At 38.9% G+C, this 27,184-nt stretch overlaps 1 protein-coding gene across 2 annotated transcripts; it reads left to right on the plus strand.

Annotated features, from left to right (window-relative positions):
* The first annotated feature begins 4,081 nt into the window (after positions 1-4,081).
* On the plus strand, positions 4,082-25,343 carry LOC134325921 (tripartite motif-containing protein 16-like). 2 transcript variants are annotated; one of them, XM_063008122.1, is made up of 8 exons: positions 4,082-4,154; positions 7,829-7,870; positions 7,991-8,585; positions 8,702-8,797; positions 9,609-9,842; positions 10,272-10,431; positions 10,661-10,720; positions 24,556-25,343. In XM_063008122.1, exons 3-8 carry the CDS (start codon positions 7,995-7,997, stop codon positions 25,080-25,082), a joined length of 1,668 nt encoding a protein of 555 aa, XP_062864192.1. In that variant the 5' UTR covers positions 4,082-4,154; positions 7,829-7,870; positions 7,991-7,994; the 3' UTR covers positions 25,083-25,343. The 2 variants fall into 2 exon arrangements, with proteins under 2 accessions (XP_062864192.1, XP_062864191.1); XM_063008121.1 differs by lacking the exon at positions 4,082-4,154 and having other exon boundaries at positions 7,408-8,585.
* Positions 25,344-27,184: the final 1,841 nt, after the last annotated feature.

Raw genomic sequence — 27,184 nt, forward strand, 5'->3', positions numbered from 1 at the left:
TTGGTTCATGGCGTGTATGTTTTAAAGCAGACACAAACACAGGCACATCTCTGTACAAGAGAGGATTTTTCTGAAACTAAATAAATAAAGTAAATAAATGGAATTTGTTTGTAGATGTGATTCCAGTATACAGTATTTGTTTGTGTTTAGAATGTAACGTGAAAGTAAATTAATGAGGAACGAGATTACATTTTCCAGGATGTAATGACCCAGCTAGCCTTGTAATTGTGGCCCACTTCCGGCGCAGCTCCTGCCAGCCGAGCCTGCCGCATCTGGTTCAGTGCCGGCAGCCCGTGTCGGCTCTGAATCTTTTTGAATGACTGGCCAGAATCGGACCAAATACACTGGCCCAAATCCGGATGCCAGATCTCCGCCGACTCTCCCATAACTGGGCCGGAATTGCCCCCAAAACACGGCGATACTATTTATTTACCAATTTCTTCTCCTTTCACGTCCTCATAGATAAAATAGTAGATTTATGCTACAGATTAACTACAGATTGTGCAGCAGAAAGTATTTTATTAAGATAATTGCAGCAAGTAGTATAATAATAATAATCAGAATATTATAAATAAGACCAATTATAAAAGTGAACCAAAATGACAGCTATATGAATATTATATATAGAAAATAACATATAATTGCATATAAGAATAATAATTATAAAAGTGAACAATATATAAAAAATATATATAAAAACAATATAAAGAAGTTGTTATGATGTGGGGAGAAAGGACCCAAGGATGCAGAGGATTAAACTTAAAAGGGTTTTATTTACAAATAGTAAACATAATAAACCATAACATAAAGAATAACCAGAACAGAAAACACTTCCAGGAATCCCGAAGGCAGCCGGTAACGTCGAGGCTGAAAGAAACAGGGAAAAAAACATAAATGGGAAAAAGGGGAAGCGCAAGGCGCGAACCCTGGTCACTCACCTCCTGGCTGGGAGCTTAAGCGCACTGCCACCGCAACGCTGAAAGCAAAAACCGCTCCCAGCCTTAAAGAGGCGAAGCGACCGGGTTCGCGAGGTGGGAAACCTCGCGCTGTTGGCCAAAGAAGGGGGTAACACCGCCGGTAGTTGAGTGGCACGGCGCTCTCCAGCCGTTTGTGCTGGTCAGCGCCATGCCAGCTACCGGGTGTGATTAAATGCGGACTTAACCGACTAAATGTAACGGCGCTGTCACCAGCCAGAGTGGCTGGGAAGTGGCCGTTTATTCACAGCGCTCCAGAGGGCGTAACGCGACGCTGTCACCAGCGCTTTGCGCTGGGAGGGGGTCGCGTTCCTCTGGGCGCCCTAATGGATATCAAGGTGGCGGCGGCACGGCGGCGGCGGCTCAGCGGCGGCGACCTGTTGGCGACCTAATGGCGGCGACGGCACGGCGGCAACGGCTCAACGGCGGCGGCACAATGGCGGCGGCACGGAGGCGGCGGCGGCTCGGCGGCGGCGACCTGGCGGCGGCCCAATAGCGGTGGCCCGGTGGCGGCGGCACGGCGGCGGCAGCACAGTGCGGCGGCACAACCTAGAATTTAAATAAACAAACATAAAAGGGCACCGCAGTGCCAAACAAACTGAAAGAAAGAAACGAGAAAATGGCCAACAAAAGCAGAAGGTGCGACGGCTACAGCTCTGCACCTTTCCCTTAAATAAGGGAAGGCACAAGGCACAGCTGTAGCCCGTTCGCCCTAACGAGCTGGCCAGGTATTTAAATGAGCAGCTCGTTCCTGCTCTGTAAGGCCTGTGGTGTCAGGGAGAGACGGCACATTCCCCTGACGCCACAGAACCTAACAGTAGTACAGTTTGTTTGTTTATTAGGATTTTAACGTCATGTTTTAAACTTAGGTTACATTCATGACAGGACAGGCAGTTAAACTCATTACACAAGATTCATCAGTTTACAAAGTTATATTGAACACAGTCATGGACAATTTAGTGTCTCCAATTCACCTCACTTGCATGTTTTTGGACTGTGGGAGGAAACCGGAGCACCCGGATGAAACCCACGCAGACATGGGGAGAACATGCAAACTCCACACAGAAAGGACCCAGACCGCCCCACCTGGGGATCGAACCCAGGACCTTCTTGCTGGATCTTGTGACCTTGGCTGATGATCTACGCCAGATGTTAGATGCTGCAGAGTAGTGTTCATAGTTTTTACTCATGTATGAGAGGTGAATAAGCAAATGTGGCTCAGTGATGGTAGTGGACACTTGAATATCTACAAAAAATACAAGGGACAACCTTTGGGTTATAAAATTATATACGATCAGCCATAACATTAAAACCACCTCCTTGTATGTATACTCTTTTTCTATCAGCTCCACTAACCATATAGTTTACTAACCATTTACTGACTTTCCCTATGGGATTAATAAAGTTATCTATCTATAGGTGCACTTTGTAGCTCTACAGTTCCACTGTCGTCCATCAGTTACTCTGCATACTTTGTTAGCCCTCTTTTACCTTATTCTTCAAAGGTCAGGACCCCCAAAGGACCACCACAGAGCAGGTATTATTTAGGTGGTGGATCATTCTCAGCACTGCAGTGACACTGACGTGGTGGTGGTGTGCTAGTGTGTGTTGTGCTGGTATGAGTGGATCAGACACAGCAGCGCTGCTGGAGTTTTCAAATACCATGTCCACTTACTGTCCACTCTTAAATTATACACACCTGCTTTGTTGGTCCACCTTGTGGATGTAGTCAGAGATGGTAGGTCATCTGTTGCTTATTATTGTATTACTATTATTGTTCTTGTTCTTGTTGCTTATTGTAGCTTTTAAGTTAACGTTATCCACAGTATTCAGTGAGCTTCAATTATTTAGCAGCTGTTGTCTAATGCTAGAAACTGTTAGCCTTTTAGCTAACTACCTGAAAAGTTTCAGTTCAGACCACCAGTTAACCTGAAACTCACTAGATAACATTACCTAACAGTTTCCATTTCCAAATTGCTCTCTTATAATATCTCTAATAGACTTTCTGCTTACTTTTTGCTTAGTAAAAAGTTGTTAAGATTAAACGTTTATTTACCTCACACGAATGAACGAGTCCTCTTTTCAACGGCTCGCATCGCACTGTTGCCATGGTGACGCTGTTCTGCCGGCGCTGAATCAGACACTGGACACTGGGCCACAGCCGGACAACCAGCGTCGGCGTGCACGCGTTTCTACGAGCACCAGCCGAACCCAGCTGTGGTAACAACTGGGCCGGATCTGGCTACATTGATTCTGGTCGATTCTGACACTCGGCCGAATGTGCCGATAGAAAAGTGGGAACTGGGCCAGATGAGTGTGCTAGCTGGGGAGTAAAGTAATCCCATTACAATTTTAGTTAAGTAATAAGTAATGAGTAATGGATTACTTTTTTGAGTAACTACCCCAACACTGCTCAGGTAGCTTTAGAGAGGACTACTAAGAAAGGACTAAGAAACCTTGAGAGGAACCAGACTCAGCAGGGACCTCCATCCTCCCTGTGTGGCCTAGAGGATAATTTAAAATAATAAAATGTACACAAATCATACATACACAAACCTAACCTAAACAATTTTAAGCTCTTAATTACTTATTTATTTATTTTAGTTTCAAAACAACACGAAGCTGGCGAGAAAAATAAAAGTAAGAGAGAGGGATGGGAGACCGCCTGGGAATACCAGGTGCTGGAAGCTTTTATCCACACACACCCACCTTCACTCCAAACCTCCTGTTACACACTGACCCAGCAGCTTTTTCTTCATCAAAGCTAATGTCCAAGGCAGTTAAACAGAGTTATTATTATTTATTTATTGTAATATTTACACTATAATTTCCTGTAGTACGAGCGGGATGGGTAAGTGTAGCATCTCTCCTATAAAAATAAAATATTTCTTTAAATGAAAAGACATGTGAAACAGTTCAGGATGAGACATAAAAAGTAGATGTGTGTGTATTATTTAAAACTAAACTGATTGGTTACCTTCAAATAATTGTGCATCATGTGTTCCTGATTTACATTCAGTGTTAACTAGAAAAAGACCCACCGTGACCTTGACCAGGTGCTAAAAATAAAAACCTTACGCTCTCTCTCTCTCTCTCTGTTCTCTCCTGTTCTCTTCGAGTGCGGATCTGTTCCGTGTCTGTGTTTGTAGTTTTGTTGATAATTGAAGTTGATGAACGCAGGTGAGTTTATACATTTCCACACTTCTGTACATTACTGTGTATTGTTACTTTATGTAGTTCAGATTGTTGATTTGATTTAAACACACGTGTTTTGAACAGAACACTCACGAACTAAACCAGGAAGTCTTGGACATTCGCCTGACATTCGAGTTTCTTTCGGCTCGTTCTCGGCTAATAAACATCCAAAAATGAGTGAAACTGCATTAACTGATTCTGCAGTAAACAAGGAACAAACTACAATCAAATATGTTTAAAAGTTTTTTCTGTAAATGTTTATTTTCTGTTATTGTGTAAATGTGAGGTTCATCTGAGTTGAAGTGCTAAGGGAGCGTCTACAAAGTGCATGAAGCCGAGGTGTAGTTATTACCCAGTGGCATGTACCATTCAATACAACTGTATAAAGTCCTACAGTATGAGTACAGTAACAATATATAGTGTCAACAATTCTACAAACAATCATTTTAATATATTAAACGATGCAATAGTTACCTAGTGACATGTACCACCCACTACACTTAAATTACAGAAACAATCCCTACAGTATGGGTACAGTAATAAAGAATTAAAAGTAAAAAAAAAACATTTTTTCATATAACCAAGGATGTAGTATTTAACTAGTCACTTGTACTAGTTACTACAACCACATTATAAAAGTCTTACAGCATGGGTACAGTAACGTACCATAAAATGTACTACAGTAAAGGTACAGTAATAATAAAATATAGAAGATTAACAAAAATTAAGAAACGCAAGTTTTGACAAGATGAAGGTTGTAGTAGTTAACTAGTCACCTGTACTAATTACTACACAATAAGTAATAAAAAAAAAAAAAAAAAAAAAAAAAAAACAGAGAAACAGAAGTTTTGGTAAGATGAAGGTTGTAGTAGTTAACTAGTGACTTCTACTACAACAACATTGCAAATTAAAAGTCCCACAGCATGAATACAAAAGATCAGGGGTATTCAACTAAAAATTTAAAGAGGTCCAGTTAGAGAAAACTTCTTGAAGCAAAGGTCCGTAATATATATATATATATATATATATATATATATATATATATATATATATATATATATATATATATATATATATATATATATATATATATATATATATATATTTATAATATATATATATATATATATATATATATATATATATATTTATATACAGTATATATACTATATATATATATATATATATATATATATATATATATATATATATATATATATATATATATTATATATATATATATATATATATTATATATATATATATATATATATATATATATATATATATATATATATATATATATATAATATATATATATATATATATATAATATATATTCGCTGCTGCAACACTGTGAATTTTCCCACTGTGGGACTAATAAAGGATTATCTTATCTTATATATATATATAGCATTTAGCAGATGCTTTTATCCAAAGTGACTTACACAATGAGCTGAACACAATGAGTAATTGAGGGTTAAGGGCCTTGCTCAGGGACCCCAACAGTGGCAACTTGGTGGTGGTGAGGCTTGAACCGGCAACCTTCTGTTTACTACTCCAGTACCTTAACCACTGAGCTATCACTGCTATATATAATATATACAGGGGTTGGACAAAATAACTGAAACACCTGGTTTTAGACCACAATAATTTATTAGTATGGTGTAGGGCCTCCTTTTGCGGCCAATACAGCGTCAATTCGTCTTGGAAATGACATATACAAGTCCTGCACAGTGGTCAGAGGGATTTTAAGCCATTCTTCTTGCAGGATAGTGGCCAGGTCACTACGTGATGCTGGTGGAGGAAAACGTTTCCTGACTCGCTTCTCCAAAACACCCCAAAGTGGCTCAATAATATTTAGATCTGGTGACTGTGCAGGCCATGGGAGATGTTCAACTTCACTTTCATGTTCATCAAACCAATCTTTCACCAGTCTTGCTGTGTGTATTGGTGCATTGTCATCCTGATACACGGCACCGCCATTGGATGCACATGGTCCTCCAGAATGGTTCGGTAGTCCTTGGCAGTGACGCGCCCATCTAGCACAAGTATTGGGCCAAGGGAATACCATGATATGGCAGCCCAAACCATCACTGATCCACCCCCATGCTTCACTCTGGGCATGCAACAGTCTGGGTGGTACGCTTCTTTGGGGCTTCTCCACACCGTAACTCTCCCGGATGTGGGGAAAACAGTAAAGGTGGACTCATCAGAGAACAATACATGTTTCACATTGTCCACAGCCCAAGATTTGCGCTCCTTGCACCATTGAAACCGACGTTTGGCATTGGCACGAGTGACCAAAGGTTTGGCTATAGCAGCCCGGCCGTGTATATTGACCCTGTGGAGCTCCCGACGGACAGTTCTGGTGGAAACAGGAGAGTTGAGGTGCACATTTAATTCTGCCGTGATTTGGGCAGCCGTGGTTTTATGTTTTTTGGATACAATCCGGGTTAGCACCCAAACATCCCTTTCAGACAGCTTCCTCTTGCGTCCACAGTTAATCCTGTTGGATGTGGTTTGTCCTTCTTGGTGGTATGCTGACATTACCCTGGATACCGTGGCTCTTGATACATCACAAAGACTTGCTGTCTTGGTCACAGATGCGCCAGCAAGACGTGCACCAACAATTTGTCCTCTTTTGAACTCTGGTATGTCACCCATAATGTTGTGTGCATTGCAATATTTTGAGCAAAACTGTGCTCTTACCCTGCTAATTGAACCTTCACACTCTGCTCTTACTGGTGCAATGTGCAATTAATGAAGATTGGCCACCAGACTGGTCCAATTTAGCCATGAAACCTACCACACTAAAATGACAGGTGTGTTTCAGTTATTTTGTCCAACACCTGTATGTTATAATATATATAAGTAGCTGTATCAACATCTGCATGTAATCAATAACTGACTGTCAAATCAAATGTCTGTTTATTTATTAGGATTATAACGTCATGTTTTACACTTGGTTTACATTAATGACAGAAACGGTAGTTACTCATTACACAAGATTCATCAGGTCACAAGTTTATATCGAAAACAGTCATGGACAATTCAGTGTCTCCAATTCACCTCACTTGCATGTCTTTGGACTGTGGGAGGAAACAGGAGCACTGGAGGAAACCCACGCAGACACGGGGAGAACATGCAAACTCCACACAGAGAGGACCCAGACCGCCCCACCTTATCAAACCTTTCTCTTATCAAATTAAGAGAAAATAAAAATAAATTGTGCTCCAGTGGGAAGTAAGAACAGAAATGAGTCTCTCCATCACGGATTAAATGCTGTAATTTCGCTGTACACGTTTCTTTTTTGGAGAGCGCCATTTGTCTCCTCTCTCACTCGTCTTTTTCTCAACTTTCTCCGGCACAGTCGTGTGTTTCTCTCCCTTCGTTTTGTTCTACGTTCGCTATCTTTCTTTTTCTTTCCACCATCTTTTTACATGTAACTGGCCTCTAACTCTCTCCTCTGTCTGCACTGTAGAGTTGCAGTGTTTACCGGCTGGAATGCACAGACTTGATTGGCTGAGTGGTGTCACGTGATTGGTCTGTGCATTTTTCTCATTCGCTAAACCGCTACCGTAAAGACTACAAAAGCTGCGCCGGTGAAAATAGAAGCGCTCCGTCAGGTTTCAAATAACTTTCTGTTTTGCCTGTAGGTCCGGGTCCGTATGGGACAGCTTCTGGGTCCGATCTTCTGGGTAAAAATTAACAATAATCGAGAAACATAAACATGAACATAACACTCACAAACTAAACCAGGAAGTCTGAACTGCTGTAAATAACTTGATGTGTTTACTGATGTTTCTGTTTACGTGTAGAAAAATGGCTGAGTCTAAAATATCAGTAACTCAGGACGAGTTCAGCTGTTCAGTCTGTCTGGAAACACTGAAGGATCCAGTAACTACATCATGTGGACACAGTTTCTGTATGGTGTGTATTAATAACTGCTGGGATCAGGAGGATGATAAGGGAACATACAGCTGTCCACAGTGTAGAAAAATCTTCACTCCAAGACCTGAAGTGAGTAGAAACACAATTCTGGCTGGAGTTGTGGAGAAACTGAAGAAAACAGAACTTCAAGCTTCAGATCCTGGTCACTGTTCTGCTGGACCTCAGGAGGTGGATTGTGATTACTGCAGTGGGAAAAAATACAAAGCAGTTAAATCCTGTCTGGTGTGTTTGGCCTCTTTCTGTAAAACTCACCTCCAACCTCACTATGAATCTCCTGCTTTTAAGAATCACAAGCTGGTTGAAGCCTCCAGACGACTCCAGGATCAGATCTGCTCTCAGCATAATAAACTGCTGGAGGTTTACTGTTGTACTGATCAGCAGTGTATCTGCATGTTGTGCACCATGGATGATCATAAAGGACATGATACAATATCAGCTGCAGCAGAAAGAACTGAGAAACAGGTAAAATATTATACAGCTCTCTTTAACAAGTAACAACTCATAAGCATTTACACTGACGTTGTTTATGTGGTGCTCGTACACAATACAAGTAAATCCTGAATTGTTATTCTATGTAGAAGCAACTGCTGGAGATCCAGAGAAAATTCCAGGAGAAAATCCAGAACAGAGAGAAGGAACTTGGTGAGCTGATAAACGCTGTGGAGTCTCACAAGGTAAGTTTTATAAACAAAAAGCTCTCAGGATCAGTCCGACTCTCCTCCATTAAACCAATTTCCATTAAAAATGAGATATTTTATATCTCAGGTAACTTTGCAATTTAGTAGTAAATCTTTAAATTCTGCCTGGTTATTTGGTGATTGATGCAGTACAGCAATTCTGAGGTTGTGCTAATAATTATAAGGGTGATAAGATCAGATTAGGACTTTGACTGGGCCACCCAAAAGGATTATTGATTGTTGCTTTGGATCAAGATGCTTAAACATAAATGACTGTATAAGATTTCTGCTAAAGACTTGAGAAGATCACTACATTGAATTTCCCAGTCCTGGCCAGGCTGCTGTTTCCTGATACTCAAAAGAACTTCTGTAACAGTATGCTACCACCAGCACACTTTACAGTATATATGGTGGTTTTAGGTTTTATTAGATTTAATCCACACATATAACTTTGAATTCAGGACATACAGGAGCAGGTGTGTTGTATCAAAAATCTGTGAGGAAATATAACATGCTAATAAATGCAGTAACAACTAAAGTGAAGATGAACACTGAAGAAGTGCTGGAGTTTAAGGTGGAAGGTAGAAGACTGGAACTTTCTTATATTTGGGAAGTAGAGTATCAAATATTGCATCATGTGGACATGATGATGGTAACATTTTCAATGGTATGAAAAATCAGGCCATTTAGCACCATCACCAAGCTATGAGTAATAAAAGTCTTACTCTGGCCAGTAGCTACATATGAATGTGAAAGATGGACAAATATCTGAGTGAGAAATGTTTCCTCTTTCTGAATCTTCTAACAGTGTTCTGCACAGACAGCAGTGGAGAACATTGAGAGGATCTGTACTGAACTAATCAACTCAATTAACAGAAGATGCTCTGAGCTAAAAGATCTGATCAGAGATCGAGAGACAGCAGAAGTAAGTCAAGCTGAAAAACTCCTGAAACAGGTGGAGCAGCAGATTGTAGAGCTGAAGAGGAAAGATGCTGAACTGGAACAGCTTTCACACACAGAGGATCCCGTCCATTTCCTCCAGGTAACAGCACTAAAAATAAGTATATTATTGCTGCACCAATTAATAAAATACAGCAGTACCTTGTAACTTGACGTCCCCTAAACTCAAAATCTTTGAAACCTGATGCCTTTCGTCGAGAAATTTGTTCCCTTAAACTCGATTATTGTTAGAATTCATTCAAACATGTTTGGGAGAATCAGAAATGCAACAGAAAACCCATCACAAGCAAAGCATCCTCTCCTGTCTTCCCAGAGGACTCCTTTTTATAGGCGTCTCTCCCTGGTGGTAGCTTTGTGCATCTTCCACAAATCTGTAACATAGAGAAAACCCCCCTACACAAAACACATTATGACCCATAAAGTCATAACACTCGGGGTTCTGAGAAATCGTCCATCATTTGTGATTCATCATCTTGTTGTTTCTCTGTGAACATTATCTGTCTGGATGTAGAATTTTCAGTCTCTCTCGGCTCCTGCTGGATCTGCAGAATCAGCCGCCATCACAATCAGTCCTTTCCTCTCATTTGATGATGTTACAAAGTCTGTATCTCAGCTGAGAGAGAAAGTAGAAGAATTCTGGAAAGATCAGTGTGAGAAGATACCAGATGAAGGTGAGTGAAGGATCATCATTCATTTACTTATTAACCCAGTACTGGTCATGGTCACAGTGAGTCCAGGGTTAAATGAAATACACTCACACTGTAGTTTCTCAGACTTAAAGTCACTTTAGACAAACACTCGAGGAACATGTCAAACTTCTTACTGGCTGTACCTGCGACACTTTCTAGTGCAGATATTTATTTACTGTGATAAGTGATTGTACTGTTACTCTCTCTGCAGTGAAGAAAGTCCGGATTACTTCACCTCCTGAACCTGAAATCAGAGAAGATTTTCTACAATGTAAGTTTCTTCCAAACACACAAACATACACAGTGCAGTGAAAAAGTATTTGCACCCCCCAGTTATCTGTATTTTTACATATTTGTCACGTTACTAGTTCAGATGCTACAGCAGCTCAGTTTGGTTCAAGTCCAGATTTGATTAGGTCCAAAACCTAAACTTTATTTCCTCAGATTTATTTTAACAAAGATCTGCTTGTTATTTGAAATTGTTGTGTTTTTATATTGCACGAGTGTTTAATCTTTAAATCATGAACTGATGACCAAACGTTCTTCTTTAACCACCACCATGACTGACTGTTAAGTGAGATGTTTTTTATTGTAAAATGCTGTTTTAGCTTCATTGCAAGTATAAGAATTCTGACTCATCAGTTCACAGAACATCATCACCAAAAAGCTTGAGGGTCATTAAGGTTCTTATATTGGTAAATGAGAGGCGGGGCTTTATGTTCCTCTTAGTTAACAGTGATTTTACCTTGTGACTCTCCCATGGATTTTATTTGTGCTCAGTCTCCTTCTAATACTGGAATCATTAAATCAGATTTAAATTGAGGTCAGCAGGTCCTGCGGTTTCCTAAATGTTTGTTTGGGTTCTTGTATGTTTTTCTTAATGAGACATTGATGAGCTCTTGAAGCATCTTAGCTGTTACAAAGTGTCATTTAGAGATCATGGCTCTTACTGTGGTTCGCTAAAGTACTAAAATCTTAGGATTGACTTTGTAACTTTTTCCAGACTATACTGTATTACAATTACTTTTTTGATCTATTTTGAAATTTGTTTGGACAGTGGTGAAGTGGTTCTGACAGTGATCATGCCTCAGATTAGGGACATTTTTGGTCCTTGCTAAAGACCACTGTTTCATGTACTTTTCTTCTATAGTTATTTAAAATCACCAAGAACTTTAGAGGTTAAAACAAGTAAAACAACCATTTAAACTGCTGTCTGTATATTTTTGCTCCAGGAGGTTTTATAAATCTTTATGATTCAGTCACAGAAACCCTTGAAACACACACACACACACACACACACTAACATACACCAACACACATTTACACAGACACACCCTCTCACACACGTTTACACACATTCACACTTACACACACATTAACAGACACACACACACTCATATGTGCACACACACACACACACACACACTGAAACACAATTCAAAAAGCTTTATTAGCATGACGTTGTGTTTGTTGTTGGATTGTATGTTGCTGGTGTGTGTCTGTGTACTGTTTGTGAATGTGTCATGTTTGTGGGGTGTTTCTATATGTCTGTGTAGTGTTTTTGTGTGTTTGTGTAACATTTGTGTGTTTGTGTAGTTTTCATTAGTTTGTGTAGCATTTGTGTGCATTTGTAAATGTTGGTGTCTGTGTATTTGTGTAGTGTCTGTGTGAGTATGTGTAGGGTTTGTCTGTGCTTGTGTAATGTATTTGTGTGTTTGTTTGTGTAGTGTTTGTAACAAATGTGTGTGTTTGTGTAGTGTACAATACTACAAGTAATATTTGTGTTTGAGTAGTATTTGTGTGTTTGAGTAGTATGTGTGTGTTTGAGCAGTATTTGTGGGTTTGAGTTAGTGCTGGACAATAATTCGATATCGATATATATCGCGATAGAAAATGTTTCAATAACGGTGATATGATTTTTAAACAAATTCGATCGATATACATTTTGTAAGTGCGTGATGAAGTACGCCACAGGCACGAAGCCATTGCTCAGCGTTACCGCTCTGATTACACTACAACACGCTACCTACAACACGGTCGATATTAGCGGCAAAATGAGTTCAACAGCTGTGAGGGAACGAGCATCCACAGTCAGGGGCGGAGCCGGGGGGGGGGCTGCGCGCTTTGCCGGTGTTCCTTTTTTGCGGAAGCATTTTTGCATGCAGGTGCAAATTTTAGCCATATCGTCCAGCCCTAGTTTGAGTAGTATGTGTGTGTTTGAGTAATATTTGTGTGTTTGAGCAGTATTTGTGTGTTTGTGCAGTATTTGTGTGTGTTTGAGTAGTATGTGTGTGTGAGTAATATTTGTGTGTTTGAGTAGTATGTGTGTGTTTGTGCAGTATTTGTGTGTTTGAGTAGTATGTGTGTGTTTGAGTAATATTTGTGCTTATGTGTAGTGTCTATATGTCAGTGTAGTGTTCATGCTTTTGTGTAGCATTTGTTTGTGTTTGAGTAGTAGTTGTGTTGTAGTAGTATTTGTGTGATTGTGTAGTGTCTTTGTGTATGTGTAGGGTTTGTATGAGTTTGTGTAATATATGTGTGTTTGTTTGTGTAGTGTTTGTGTAATGTACAGTATCTTACAAAAGTGAGTACACATTTCTGCAAATATTTGATTTTATCTTTTCATGGGACAACACTATAGAAATGAAACTTGGATGTAACTTGTATAGCAGTATAGATTTCCTTCTGAAAATAACTCAACACACAGCCATTAATGTCTAAATAGCTGCAACACATGTGAGTACACCCCACAGTGAACATGTCCAAATTGTGCCCAAAGTGTCAATATTTTGTGTGACCACCATTATTACCTAGCACTGCCTTAACCCTTCTGGGCATGGAATTCATCAGAGCTGCACAGGTTGCTACTGGAATCCTCTTCCACTCCTCCATGATGACATCACGGAGCTGGTGGATGTTAGACACCTTGAACTCCTCCACCTTCCACTTGAGGATGCCCCACAGGTGCTCAATTGGATTTAGTCCATCACCTTTACCAGAGGTGGAAAGTAACAAATTACATTTACTCGCGTTACTATAATTGAGTTTTTTTGTGCACTTGTACTTTTTAAAGTAGATTTTACAGCCAGTAATTTTACTTTTACTTAAGTATGTTTTGTATTAAGAACTGTAATTCGCTACATTTTAAATAACATTCGTTACTGAGTAAAAAAAAGAAAACAATAAAAAACTCGACATCAAACCTGCGCAAATGTAGAGCAGTGGTGGCTAAACTGTTAGATCCATAAACAACTCTATGAATCAGTTCATTTGGTGAAGAGATTCAGATGTATAAACCAATCAGAGCTTCCGAATTCACATTCTAGGTGGAATTTCAATCTCTCTCTTCATTGGTTGTTGTATAAATGACAGTTTAGTGAGCGAATAACCAATGTAAGCTTTTTACCGGGAAAGCCGAGAGAATAAATGATCTACAATAGTTTTTATAAGGTGGGTATGGATTTATATATTCTGGAAACATACAAGATGGTCTTATATAAAGTGGATTATATATTTAATGGAACAACACATGGATATAGATCGGTAAGCAGATAAGTGGTTATGATTTTCTGCTGTTGTGTGATTGATCTGGGTCGCGGTTCTGCTGTTTACGGTACGCTTTCATTTTGCAACGATAGCAAAGCATTATGAAATATTGTGATTTTTTTAAGTAAAACGGACAGCATAAATGTGATTGTAAGATTCTGCTGGTTTGTTTTTGATCATGTTCCTACGACGGTGTTGGATATGGCGCTTAACACGTGGACTCAACTTCTTTGGTCGACCCTGGTGAAGCCTGTTCCGAGTGGAACCTGTCCTGGAAAACCGCTGTATGACCTTGGCCACCGTGCTGTTGCTCAGTTTCAGGGTGTTAGCAATCTTCTTATAGCTTAGGCCATCTTTGTGGAGAGCAACAATTCTATTTCTCACATCCTCAGAGAGTTCTTTGCCATGAGGTGCCATGTTGAATATCCAGGGGCCAGTATGAAAGAATTGTACCCAAAACACCAAATTTAACAGCTCTGTTCCCCATTCACACCTGGGACCTTGACACATGACACCAGGGAGGGACAACGACACACTTTGGCACAATTTGGACATGTTCACTGTGAGGTGTACTCACTTACTGTATGTTGCAGCTATTTAGACATTAATGGCTGTGTGTTGAGTTATTTTCAGAAGACAGTAAATCTACACTGCTATACAAGCTGTACACTGACTACTCTAAGTTATAACCAAGTTTCATTTCTATAGTTTTGTCCCATGAAAAGATATAATCAAATATTTGCAAAAATGTGAGGGGCATACTCACTTTTGTGAGATACTGTATGTGTGTATGTGTAGTGTCTGTGTGATTGCGCAGTGTTTGTGTAATGTGTGTTTGAGTAGTATCTGTGTGTATATGTAGTGTTTGTGCAGTGTTTGTGTAGTGTTTGTGTGATTGTGTAGTGTTTGTGTGTATGCGTAGGGTTTGTATGTGTTTGTGTAATGTTTGTGTGATGTATGTGTGTTTGTGTGATTGTGTAGGGTTTGTATGTGTTTGTGTGATGTATGTGTGTGTAGTGTTTGTGTGTATGCGTAGGGTTTGTATGTGATTATTTAATGATTGTGTGATTGTGTCTGTGTTTGTGTGTGTTTGTGTAATGTATGTGCGTATGTGTAGTATCTGTGTGATTGTGCAGTGTTTGTGTAATGTTTGTGTTTGAGTTGTATTTGTGTGTATGTGTAGTGTCTGTGTGTTTGTGTAGTGTTTGTGTGTTAGTGTAGGGTTTGTGTGTGTTTGTGTAATGTATGTTTGTGTGGTGAAGTCAAGATTCAAGAGTTTTACTGTCATGTGCACAGAAGAACCAGCAGTTACACTGTACAATGAAATTCTTACTTTGTTCATCCTCCAAACATCAATAAGTATTGTACATAAAACAAAATTAAACTAACACAATAAAAGAATTAGTATAAAACTTTTTCAAAAAATATTTAAATTTAAACTATAAAAAAAAACGTTTTATATACAAAGTAATAAAAATAGAAATAAACTAAGGCAGTTCTGATAAATGTCCTGTAGTGCAGGGAAGGACGTTCCAGAAATTCCTTGTGCAGTTTTTATTACACGCTGGAGTGCCTTCCTGTCCTCTGCAGTGCAGTTTCCGTACCAGACTGTGATGGAGCTGGTAAGGACACTTTCCACTCTACATTTGTAGAAGTTGCTGAGAATTTTGGTTGACATGCCACATTTTTTTTAGTCTTCTTAGGAAGTACAGTCTCTGTTGTGACTTTTTGATGATGTGGTGTGTGTTGCAGGACCAGGTGAGATCCTCACTGATGTGCACACCCAGGAATTTGAAGGTTTTCACCTTCTCCACTACTGTTCCACCTATATACAGTGGTGTATGCTGTTCTCCTCTCCTCCTGGGGTCCACAATCAGTTCCTTTGTCTTGTTGATATTTAATGAAAGATTGTTGTTCTGACACCAGCCCACAAGATCTGCTACCTCCTTCCTGTACGCCGTCTCATCCTCCCCAGTAATAAGACCAATGACGGTGGTGTCATCAGCAAACTTAATAATACTGGTGGTGTTATAAGAGGCCACACAGTTATGTGTGAAGAGCGAGTACAGAAGAGGGCTCAGCACGCAGCCTTGAGGTGTCCCAATGTTTATGGTCTTTGTGCTGGATGTTCGCGTGCCAATCCTGACTGACTGAGATCGGTCAGATAGAAAATCTAGTATCCAGTTACAGCACAGCAGTCTCTGATCTCACGTTGTGTTGTTATCCTGGTTCTCAGCTCATCCAGCTTGTTTTTGAGGGAGCGAACGTTAGCCAGCAACATGTTAGGTAGCGGTGGTCGTGTAGCCCTAGCCTTTAGCCTAGCATGAAGCCCACCTCTCCTGCCACGCTTCCGTTTTGGCCGCTCTGTTCGCCGTCTACGTCGCTCGTCCAATACCGGTGCTGCTGGGCCATGCTGCTCGAGTTCGGGTTTGTGTGTGTTTGTGTAATGTATGTGTGTGTTTGTGTAGTGTTTGTGTGATTGTAATGTTTGTGTGTATGCGTATGGTTTGTATGTGTTTGTGTAGTGTTTGTGTAATGTATGTGTGTGTTTGTGTAGTGTTTGTGTGTATGTGTAAGGTTTGTGTGTGTTTGTGTAATGTTTGTGTTATGTATGTGTGTGTTTGTGTGATTGTGTAGTGTTTGTGTGATTGTGTAGGGTTTCTATGTGATTGTGTAGTGTTTGTGTGATTGTGTAGTGTTTGTGTAATGTGTGTGTGTTTGTGTGATTGTGTAAGGTTTCTATGTGATTGTGTAGTGTTTGTGTGATTGTGTAGTGTTTGTGTGATTGTGTAAGGTTTCTATGTGATTGTGTAGTGTTTGTGTGATTGTGTAAGGTTTCTATGTGATTGTGTAGTGTCTGTGTGATTGTGTAGGGTTTGTATGCATTTTTGTTCTGTTTGTGTAATGTGTTTTTTGTAGTATTTGTGTATGTGTAGTTTCTGTGTGTATTTGTGCATTGTGTGTGTAATGTGTGTGTAATGTGTGTGTTTGTGTAATGTATGTGTGAGTTTATGTGATTGTGTGTGTAATGTGTGTGTTTGTGTAGTGTTTGTGTGTATGCGAATGGTTTGTGTGTATGCGAATGGTTTGTGTGTGATTGTGTAGTGTTTGTGTGTATGTGTAGTGTCTGTGATTGTGCAGTGTTTGTTTAATGTGTGTGTTTGTGTTGTATTTGTGTGTATGCGTAGGGTTTGTATGTGATTGTGTAGTTTGTGTAATATATGTGTGTGTTTGTGTAATGTATGTGTGTGTTTGTGTACTGTTTGTGTAATGTATGTTTGTGTTTCTTGTCATGTGTAGGGTTTGTGTGTGATTGTGTAGTGTTTGTGTAATGTATGTGTGTGTTTCTTGTCATGTGTAGGGTTTGTGTAATGTATGTGTGTTTGTGTAGTGTTTGTGTGATTATGTAGTGTTTGTGTAATGTATGTGTGTGATTGTGGACTGTTTGTGTAGTGTTTGTGTGATTGTGTAGTGTTTGTGTGATTGTGTAGTGTTTGTGTGATTGTTTGTGTGTATGTGTAGGGTTTGTGTGTTTATGTGATGTATGTGTGTGTTTTTGTAGTGTTTGTGTAATGTATGTGTGTATCTGTGTAGTTTTGTGTTATTGTGTAGTGTTTGTGTGTATGTGTAAAATGTGTGTGTGTTTGTGTGATTGTGTAGGGTTTGTGTAGTGTGTGTGTAATGTATATGTGTGTGATTGTGTAGTATCTGTGTGATTGTGTAGTGTTTGTGTGTAAGTAAGTTTGTGTGATTGTGTATTATTTGTGTAATGTATGTGTGTGTGTATGTGTGAGTTTATGTGTTTGTGTCTGTGTGTATGCATGTGATTGTGTCTGTGTGTATGCTTAGGGTTTGTGTGTGATTGTGTAGTGTTTGTTTGTGTAGTGTTTGATTGTGTAGGGTTTGTGTGATTGTGTAGGGTTTTTTGTGATTGTGCAGTGTTTGTGTGGTGTTTAATTGTTTAGGGTTTGATTGTGTAGGGTTTGTGTGATTGTGTAGGGTTTTTTGTGATTGTGCAGTGTTTGTGTGGTGTTTAATTGTTTAGGGTTTGATTGTGTAGGTTTTGTGTGATTGTGTAGGGTTTGTTTGATTGTGTAGGGTTTGTGTGATTGTGTAGGGTTTGTGTGATTGTGCAGTGTTTGTGTAGTGTTTGTGTGATCGTGTAGTGTTTGATTGTGTAGTGTTTGATTGTGTAGGGTTTGTGTGATTGTGTAGGGTTTGTTTGATTGTGTAGGGTTTGTGTGATTGTGTAGTGTTTGATTGTGTAGGGTTTGATTGTGTAGGGTTTGTGTGATTGTGCAGTGTTTGTGTAGTGTTTAATTGTTTTGGGTTTGATTGTGTAGGGTCTGTGTGATTGTGTAGGGTTTGTTTGATTGTGTAGGGCTTGTTTGATTGTGTAGGGTTTGTGTGATTGTGTAGGGTTTGTGTGATGGTGTAGGGTTTGTTTGATGGTGTAGGGTTTGTGTGATTGTGTAGGGTTTGGTTGATTGTGTAGGGTTTATGTGATTGTGTAGGGTTTGTGTGATTGTGTAGGGTTTGTTTGATGGTGTAGGGTTTGTGTGATTGTGTAGGGTTTGGTTGATTGTGTAGGGTTTATGTGATTGTGTAGGGTTTGTGTGATTGTGTAGGGTTTGTGTCTTTGTGTAGGTTTTGTGTGATTGTGCAGTGTTTGTGTAGTGTTTGATTGTGTAGGGTTTGTGTGATCGTGTAGTGTTTGATTGTGTAGGGTTTGTGTGATTGTGTAGGGTTTGTTTGATTGTGTAGGATTTGTGTGATTGTGTAGGGTTTGTGTGATTGTGCAGTGTTTGTGTAGTGTTTGATTGTGTGATCGTGTAGTGTTTGATTGTGTAGGGTTTGTGTGATTGTGTAGGGTTTGTGTGATTGTGTAGGGTTTGTTTGGTTGTGTAGGGTTTGTGTGATTGTGTTGTGTTTGATTGTGTAGGGTTTGTGTGATTGTGTAGGGTTTTTTGTGATTGTGCAGTGTTTGTGTAGTGTTTAATTGTTTAGGGTTTGATTGTGTAGGATTTGTGTGATTGTGTAGGGTTTGTGTGATTGTGCAGTGTTTGTGTAGTGTTTGATTGTGTAGTGTTTGTGTGATCGTGTAGTGTTTGATTGTGTAGGGTTTGTGTGATTGTGTACGGTTTGTGTGATTGTGTAGGGTTTGTGTGATTGTGTAGGGTTTGTGTGATTATGTCATTTTTGATTGTGTAGTGTTTGATTTTGTAGGGTTTGTGTGATTATGCAGTGTTTGTGTGATTGTGTAGTATTTGATTGATTGTGTAGGGTTTGTGTGATTGTGTAGGGTTTGTGTGATTGTGCAATGTTTGTGTAGTTTTTGTGTAGGGTTTGTGTGATTGTGTAGGGTTTGTTTGATTGTGTAGGGTTTGTGTGATTGTGTAGTGTTTGATTGTGTAGGGTTTGTGTGATTGTGTAGGGTTTGTTTGATGGTGTAGGGTTTGTGTGATTGTGTAGGGTTTGGTTGATTGTGTAGGGTTTATGTGATTGTGTAGGGTTTGTGTGATTGTGTAGGGTTTGTTTGATGGTGTAGGGTTTGTGTGATTGTGTAGGGTTTGGTTGATTGTGTAGGGTTTATGTGATTGTGTAGGGTTTGTGTGATTGTGTAGGGTTTGTGTCTTTGTGTAGGTTTTGTGTGATTGTGCAGTGTTTGTGTAGTGTTTGATTGTGTAGGGTTTGTTTGATTGTGTAGGGTTTGTGTGATTGTGTAGGGTTTGTTTGATTGTGTAGGATTTGTGTGATTGTGTAGGGTTTGTGTGATTGTGCAGTGTTTGTGTAGTGTTTGATTGTGTAGTGTTTGTGTGATCGTGTATTGTTTGATTGTGTAGGGTTTGTGTGATTGTGTAGGGTTTGTGTGATTGTGTAGGGTTTGTTTGGTTGTGTAGGGTTTGTGTGATTGTGTAGTGTTTGATTGTGTAGGGTTTGTGTGATTGTGTAGGGTTTTTTGTGATTGTGCAGTGTTTGTGTAGTGTTTAATTGTTTAGGGTTTGATTGTGTAGGGTTTGTGTGATTGTGTAGGGTTTGTTTGATTGTGTAGGGTTTGTGTGATTGTGTAGGGTTTGTGTGATTGTGTAGGGTTTGTGTGATTGTGTAGGGTTTGTTTGATTGTGTAGGGTTTGTGTGATTGTGTAGGGTTTGTGTGATTGTGTAGTGTTTGATTGTGTAGTGTGTGATTGTGTAGGGTTGTGTGATTGTGTAGGGTTTCTGTGATTGTGTAGGGTTTGTTTGATGGTGTAGGGTTTGTGTGATTATGTAGTTTTTGATTGTGTAGTGTTTGATTGTGTAGGGTTTGTGTGATTGTGTAGGGTTTGTTTGATTGTGTAGGGTTTGTGTGGTTGTGTAGGGTTTGTGTGATTGTGCAGTGTTTGTGTAGTGTTGTGTGTGTTTGTGTGATGTGTAGTGTTTGATTGTGTAGGGTTTGTGTGATTGTGTAGGTTTGTTTGATTGTGTAGGGTTGTGTGTTGTGTTGTTTGATTGTGTTGTGTGTGATTGTGTAGGGTTGGTGATTGTGTAGGGTTTGATTGTGTAGTGTGTGATTGTGTAGGTTGTGTGATTGTGTAGGGTTTGTGTGATTGTGTAGGGTTTGTGTGATTGTGTTGGGTTGGTTTGTTTGATTGTGTAGGTTGTGTGATTGTGTAGGGGTGTTTGATTGTGTAGGGTGTGATTGTGTAGGAATTGTGTGATTGTGTAGGGTTTGTTTGATTGTGTAGGGTTTGTGTGATTGTGTAGGGTTCGTGTGATTGTGTAGTGTTTGTGTAGGGTTTGTGTGATTGTGTAGTTTTTTTTGATTGTGTAGTGTTTGATTGTGTAGTTTCTGTGTTATTGTGTAGTATTTGATTGTGTAGGGTTTGTGTGATTGTGTAGGGTTTGTGTGATTATGTAGTTTTTGATTGTGTAGTGTTTGATTGTGTAGGGTTTGTGTGATTGTGTAGGGTTTGTTTGATTGTGTAGGGTTTGTGTGGTTGTGTAGGGTTTGTGTGATTGTGCAGTGTTTGTGTGATTGTGTAGTGTTTGATTGTGTAGGGTTTGTGTGATCGTGTAGTTTTTGATTGTGTAGTGTTTGATTGTGTAGGGTTTGTGTGATTGTGTAGGGTTTGTTTGATTGTGTAGGGTTTGTGTGGTTGTGTAGGGTTTGTGTGATTGTGCAGTGTTTGTGTGATTGTGTAGTGTTTGATTGTGTAGTGTTTGTGTGATCGTGTAGTGTTTGATTGTGTAGTGTTTGTGTGATTGTGTAGGGTTTGTTTGATTGTGTAGGGTTTGTGTGATTGTGTAGGGTTTGTGTGATTGTGTAGTGTTTGTGTAGTGTTTGATTGTGTAGGGTTTGTATGATTGTGCAGTGTTTGTGTAGTGTTTGATTGTGTAGGGTTTGTGTGATTGTGTAGGGTTTGTGTGATTGTGTAGGGTTTGTTTGATTGTGTAGTGTTTGTGTGGTTGTGTAGGGTTTGTGTGATTGTGTAATGTTTGTGTGATTGTGTAGGGTTTGATTGTGTAGGGTTTGTGTGATTCTGTAGGGTTTGTGTGATTGTGTAGGGTTTGTGTGATTGTGCAGTGTTTGTGTAGTGTTTGATTGTGTAGGGTTTGTGTGATTGTGCAGTGTTTGTGTAGTGTTTGATTGTGTAGGGTTTGTGTGATTGTGTAGTGTTTGTGTGGTTGTGTAGGGTTTGTGTGATTGTGCAGTGTTTGTGTGATTGTGTAGTGTTTGATTGTGTAGGGTTTGTGTGATCGTGTAGTGTTTGATTGTGTAGGGTTTGTGTGATTGTGTAGGGTTTGTTTGATTGTGTAGGGTTTGTGTGATTGTGTAGGGTTTGTGTGATTGTGCAGTGTTTGTGTAGTGTTTGATTGTGTAGGGTTTGATTGTGTAGGGTTTGTGTGATTGTGTAGGGTTTGTGTGATTGTGTTGGGTTTGATTGTGTAGTGTTTGATTGTGTAGGGTATGATTGTGTAGTGTTTGATTGTGTAGGGTTTGGTTGTGTAGGGTTCGTGTGATTGTGTAGGGTTTGTTTGATTGTGTAGGGTTTGTGTGATTGTGTAGGGCTTGTGTGATTGTGTAGGGTTTGTGTGATTGTGTAGGGTTTGTGTGATTGTGTAGGGCTTGTGTGATTGTGTAGGGTTTGTGTGATTGTGTAGGGTTTGATTGTGTAGTGTTTGATTGTGTAGGGTTTGTGTGATTGTGTAGGGTTTGTGTGATGGTGTAGGGTTTGTTTGATTGTGCAGGGTTTGTGTGATTGTGTAGTGTTTGTGTAGGGTGTGATTGTGTAGGGTTTGTGTGATTGTGTAGGGTTTGTTTGATTGTGTAGGGTTTGTGTGATTGTGTAGGGTTTGTGTGATTGTGTAGGGTTTGATTGTGTAGTGTTTGATTGTGTAGGGTTTGTGTGATTGTGTAGGGTTTGTGTGATGGTGTAGGGTTTGTTTGATTGTGTAGGGTTTGTGTGATTGTGTAGGGTTTGATTGTGTAATGTTTGATTGTGTAGGGTTTGTTTGATTGTGTAGGGTTTGTGTGATTGTGTAGGGTTTGTTTGATGGTGTAGGGCTTGTGTGATTGTGTACGGTTTGGTTGATTGTGTAGGGTTTGTTTGATTGAGTAGTGTTTGATTGTGTAGTGTTTGATTGTGTAGGGTTTGTGTGATTGTGTAGTGTTTGATTGTGTAGGGTTTGTGTAATTGTGTTGGGTTTGTTTGATTGTGTAGTGTTTGATTGTGTAGTGTGTGATTGTGTACGGTTTGTGTGATTGTGTAGGGTTTGTGTGATTGTGTAGTTTTGTTTTTTACTGTGTAGTGTTTGATTGTGTGTAAATGTGTAGGGATGTGTGATTGTGTAGTGTTTGATTGTGTAGGGTTTGTGTGATTGTGTAGGGTTTGTGTGATTGTGTAGATTTTGATCGTGTAGTGTTTGATTGTGTAGGGTTTGTGTGATTGTGTAGGGTTTGTGTGATTGTGTAGTGTTTGTGTAGGGTTTGTGTGATTGTGTAGGGTTTGTGTGATTGTGTAGTTTTTTTTATTGTGTAGTGTTTAATTGTGTAGTGTGTGATTGTGTAGTTTTTGTGTGATTGTGTATTATTTGATTGTGTAGGGTTTGTGTGATTGTGTAGGGTTTGTGCGATTGTGTATATTTTGATCGTGTAGTGTTTGATTGTGTAGGGTTTGTGTGATTGTGTAGGGTTTGTGTGATTATGTAGTTTTTGAATGTGTAGTGTTTGATTGTGTAGGGTTTGTGTGATTGTGTAGGGTTTGTGTGATTGTGTAGGGTTTGTGTGATTGTGCAGTGTTTGTGTAGTGTTTGATTGTGTAGGGTTTGTGTGATCGTGTAGTGTTTGTGTAGTGTTTGATTGTGTAGGGTTTGTGTGATTGTGTAGGGTTTGTGTGATTGTGCAGTGTTTGTGTAGTGCAGTGTTTGTGTAGTGTTTGATTGTGTAAGGTTTTTGTGTTTGTGTAGGGTTTGTTTGATTGTGTAGGGTTTGTGTGATTGTGTAGTGTTTGATTATGTAGTGTTTGATTGTGTAGGGTTTGTGTGATTGTGTAGGGTTTGTGTGATTGTGTAGGGTTTGTGTGATTGTGCAGTGTTTGTGTAGTGTTTGATTGTGTAGGGTTTGATTGTGTAGGGTGTGTGTGATTGTGTAGGGTTTGTGTGATTGTGTAGGGTTTGTTTGATTGTGTAGGGTTTGTGTGATTGTTTTGTGTTTGATTGTGTAGTGTTTGATTGTGTAGGGTTTGTGTGATTGTGTAGTGTTTGATTGTGTAGGGTTTGTGTGATTGTGTAGGGTTTGATTGTGTAGGGTTTGATTGTGTAGGGTTCGTGTGATTGTGTAGGGTTCGTTTGATTGTGTAGGGTTTGTGTGATTGTGTAGGGCTTGTGTGATTGTGTAGGGTTTGTGTGATTGTGTAGGGTTTGTGTGATTGTGTAGGGTTCGTGTGATTGTGTAGGGTTTGTTTGATTGTGTAGGGTTTGTGTGATTGTGTAGGGCTTGTGTGATTGTGTAGGGTTTGTTTGATTGTGTAGGGTTTGTCTGATTGTGTAGGGTTTGTGTGATTGTGTAGGGTTTGTGTGATGGTGTAGGGTTTGTTTGATTGTGTAGGGTTTGTGTGATTGTGTAGGGTTTGTGTGATTGTGTAGGGTTTGTTTGATTGTGTAGGGTTTGTTTGATTGTGTAGGGTTTGTGTGATTGTGTAGGGTTTGTGTGATTGTGTAGTGTTTGTTTGATTGTGTAGGGTTTGTGTGATTGTGTAGTGTTTGATTGTGTAGGGTTTGTGTGATTGTGTAGGCTTTGTATGCATTTTTGTTGTGTTTTTTTAATGTGTATGTGTGTTTGTGTAGTATTTGTGTGTATGTGTAATGTGTGTTTGTGTATTTTGTGTGTTTGTGTGTGTGGTGTTTGTGTAATGTGTGTTTGTGTAGTGTTTGTGTAATGTGTGTGTGATTGTGTGTATGTGTAGGGTTTGTGTGTGTTTGGATTGTGTGTTGCTATGTATAATCACACACACACACACACACTGTACACACTCTCTCTCTCTTCTATGTTAATTGGTTTATTTTGTGTTTCCTCTCCAGATGTTTGTCGGTTCACACTGGATCCAAACACAGTAAATAAAAACCTCCGTCTGTCTGAGGAGAACAAAGTGGTGACCTGCAGTAGAACATTACAGTCGTATCCTGATCATCCAGATAGATTTGATTATTACTCTCAGGTTGTGTGTAGAGAGAGTGTGAGTGGACGCTGTTACTGGGAGGTTGAGCTGAGTGGGGATGAGTGGGTTTTTATAGCAGTGTCATATAAAAGCATCAGCAGGAAGGGACGTGGTGGTGAGTGTTTGTTTGGACGTAATGATCAGTCCTGGAGTTTAGAGTGTTCTCCATCCAGCTTTTCATTCTGGCACAATAACAAAGAGACTAAAATTCCCATAATGCCGAGTTCCTCTAGAATAGGAGTGTATGTGGATTATGAAGCAGGAACTCTGTCCTTCTACAGCGTCTCTGATACAATGAAGCTCCTCCACAGAGTTCAGACCACGTTCACTCAGCTCCTCTACCCGGGGTTTCATCTTTATTATGGATCAGAAGTGAAACTGTCAGATTGAACAAATTAAATGTAAAATTTACATGAAAGTGTAACATTAAACTGTTTGAGTGATTTTAGAATCTGTGAGGCAGTGATACATTTATGAAGATTTTCTTTTTCAATTTATTAACTACCATTTATTCAGTGCTGTGAAAAAGTATTTACCCCCTTTCCTCATTTGGCAAGATGGCGGCGCGTGTACATCGCGTGTATTACTGCATTTCATTGGCTCTGTACTTGTTTACTCTGCACAATGACAATAAAGTTGAATCTAATCTAATCTGATTTCTTCTTTTCTTAAACATTTATCATCTAAATGGATTCAGATATTAAAACTAAATTAAATAAAAGACAAACTGAATATTTAAAAACATAAAAGAGAAAATTTCTGTACATTACAAAATGGTAAATGTGATCATTTTCACCTTAAACTTCTTTCTTCTCAAGTCTATTACACTCCCCAAATCAGAAAAAGTTGAGACAGTATGAAAAATGCAAATAAAATTATGCAAATACTATTAAAAAGAATAAAAAATACATTAATAATAATAATAATAAAGTCACAAATCTGTACCTATTGAACAAGATGTAATGTATCTCTAGCACCACTAGATGAGGATGATGAACTCCACATGATTATAAACTCCACTTTAAAAGTCAGTTAAACAGTAAAGATTGTAATTTGGCTTTTTTAAGTTTAGCTAATAATAAATTCAGAACAAGGAGACCTTTGATTTTCAAAGGCAGTTAAACAAAGTTACTTGCTGATATCGGTGGTAATATTTTGTAATATTTATTTGTTCTTTCCTATGTACCAGAAAAGTCGTCTTTGCTGCCTGCAACACCTTACAAATCACATTTTTTCTTGCTGATGTGATGTTGTATTGAAACCAAAATAAATTAATAAATAAATAAATTACAGCTTGTTGCTTGGGTACAGATTTGTGACATTCTTATTATTATTGCTATTATTATTATTATTATTTTATTTTTTTAATTATTAAATGTTCCTGTTGGGTTTGTTGTTATTTTTTTGAAAACTGTTCATGTTTTGAAGTGTAAAACCATAAACAGCACCATCTATAAATAAATGAATCTTGTGCTTCCACTTGAGATTTTTGTTTACGTGAACAATGTCTGAAATTTGACGAGCTTGATTAGTTTGTAATATGTGTTAAGATGATGAATGAACATAAATGTTAATTACTTATTTGGTTATTTTAGTTTCAATACAATGTAAACTTTCAAGATAAAGAAAGCAAAAATAAAAATGTCCCAAGTGTTTTTGTAACGTGTTGTAGACCTGATTTGTGACTGTTTTTGGTATACAGGAAAGAAAAGGCCGAATGCATGTGAAAATGTTTTAAGGTTGTTGTGTTGTGCAGTTTAACCATTGTGTTATTACAACAACCCAAATGTGAGGTTCTTTCTTTACAATGGGTCAACTATGTAACTTTACTGCAGCTTGTATTTAAATGAAAGGTTTACATTGCTGTCTTCAGGATTTCCACTTTAGTGATATTTAATGTTAATAGCTGTTCTGATCTAAAAGATGCTGCTGCCTTTGACCTTTAAAACTGAGAAGTGATTTGTGAGATAATTTAAATAAGTGAAATGTTTATTTTGTACTTTGGTTTTATATTATTTGTGCAAACATTTGTTTATTACAACTTTAAACCTGTAATAAAAGATGAACGTTTTAAATGTGTCTTTATTTGCTTTAACTAAGCTAAAGTTTTTAACAGGGACACAAATGACAGTTTGTGTAGCAGAGCTGGACACGCCTCACTATTGAAGTGGAAGGTAAACCCACACTCCTGCAAGAATGGAAATAGTAAGTAAGTAAAATGTTTTTATAAAGCTATAAAACTACTTCTACTGACCAAAGTACACAGAGCTCACACTTGTCAGAGACAACGTTTGAAGCCCAGGTCAATCGGACCTGCTAGTTAGAGAAAGCTCACTCGTTCGTTAGTTTAAGTCCAAAAGTGTACGTACGGAGATCAAACCCACGACCTTGGCGTTATTAGCACCACGCTCTAACCAACTGATGTCAAAGTGCAGTGCATATACCCACATACCCGATTCTACACTGACAGCCCTTCAGTTCTGTCCAAATTG

The sequence above is a fragment of the Trichomycterus rosablanca genome, chromosome 14 (genome assembly GCF_030014385.1).
Source record: "Trichomycterus rosablanca isolate fTriRos1 chromosome 14, fTriRos1.hap1, whole genome shotgun sequence".
Lineage (NCBI taxonomy): Eukaryota > Metazoa > Chordata > Actinopteri > Siluriformes > Trichomycteridae > Trichomycterus > Trichomycterus rosablanca.

Bases quoted from the DNA above. Each gene is read 5' to 3' on its own strand.
- LOC134325921 (XM_063008121.1), top strand. From the start codon at position 7,959: ATGTGTTTACTGATGTTTCTGTTTACGTGTAGAAAAATGGCTGAGTCT. The intron at 8,798-9,608 runs GTAAGTTTTATA...ATCTTCTAACAG, and splicing joins ACGCTGTGGAGTCTCACAAG to TGTTCTGCACAGACAGCAGT. The intron at 10,432-10,660 runs GTGAGTGAAGGA...CTCTCTCTGCAG, and splicing joins TGAGAAGATACCAGATGAAG to TGAAGAAAGTCCGGATTACT.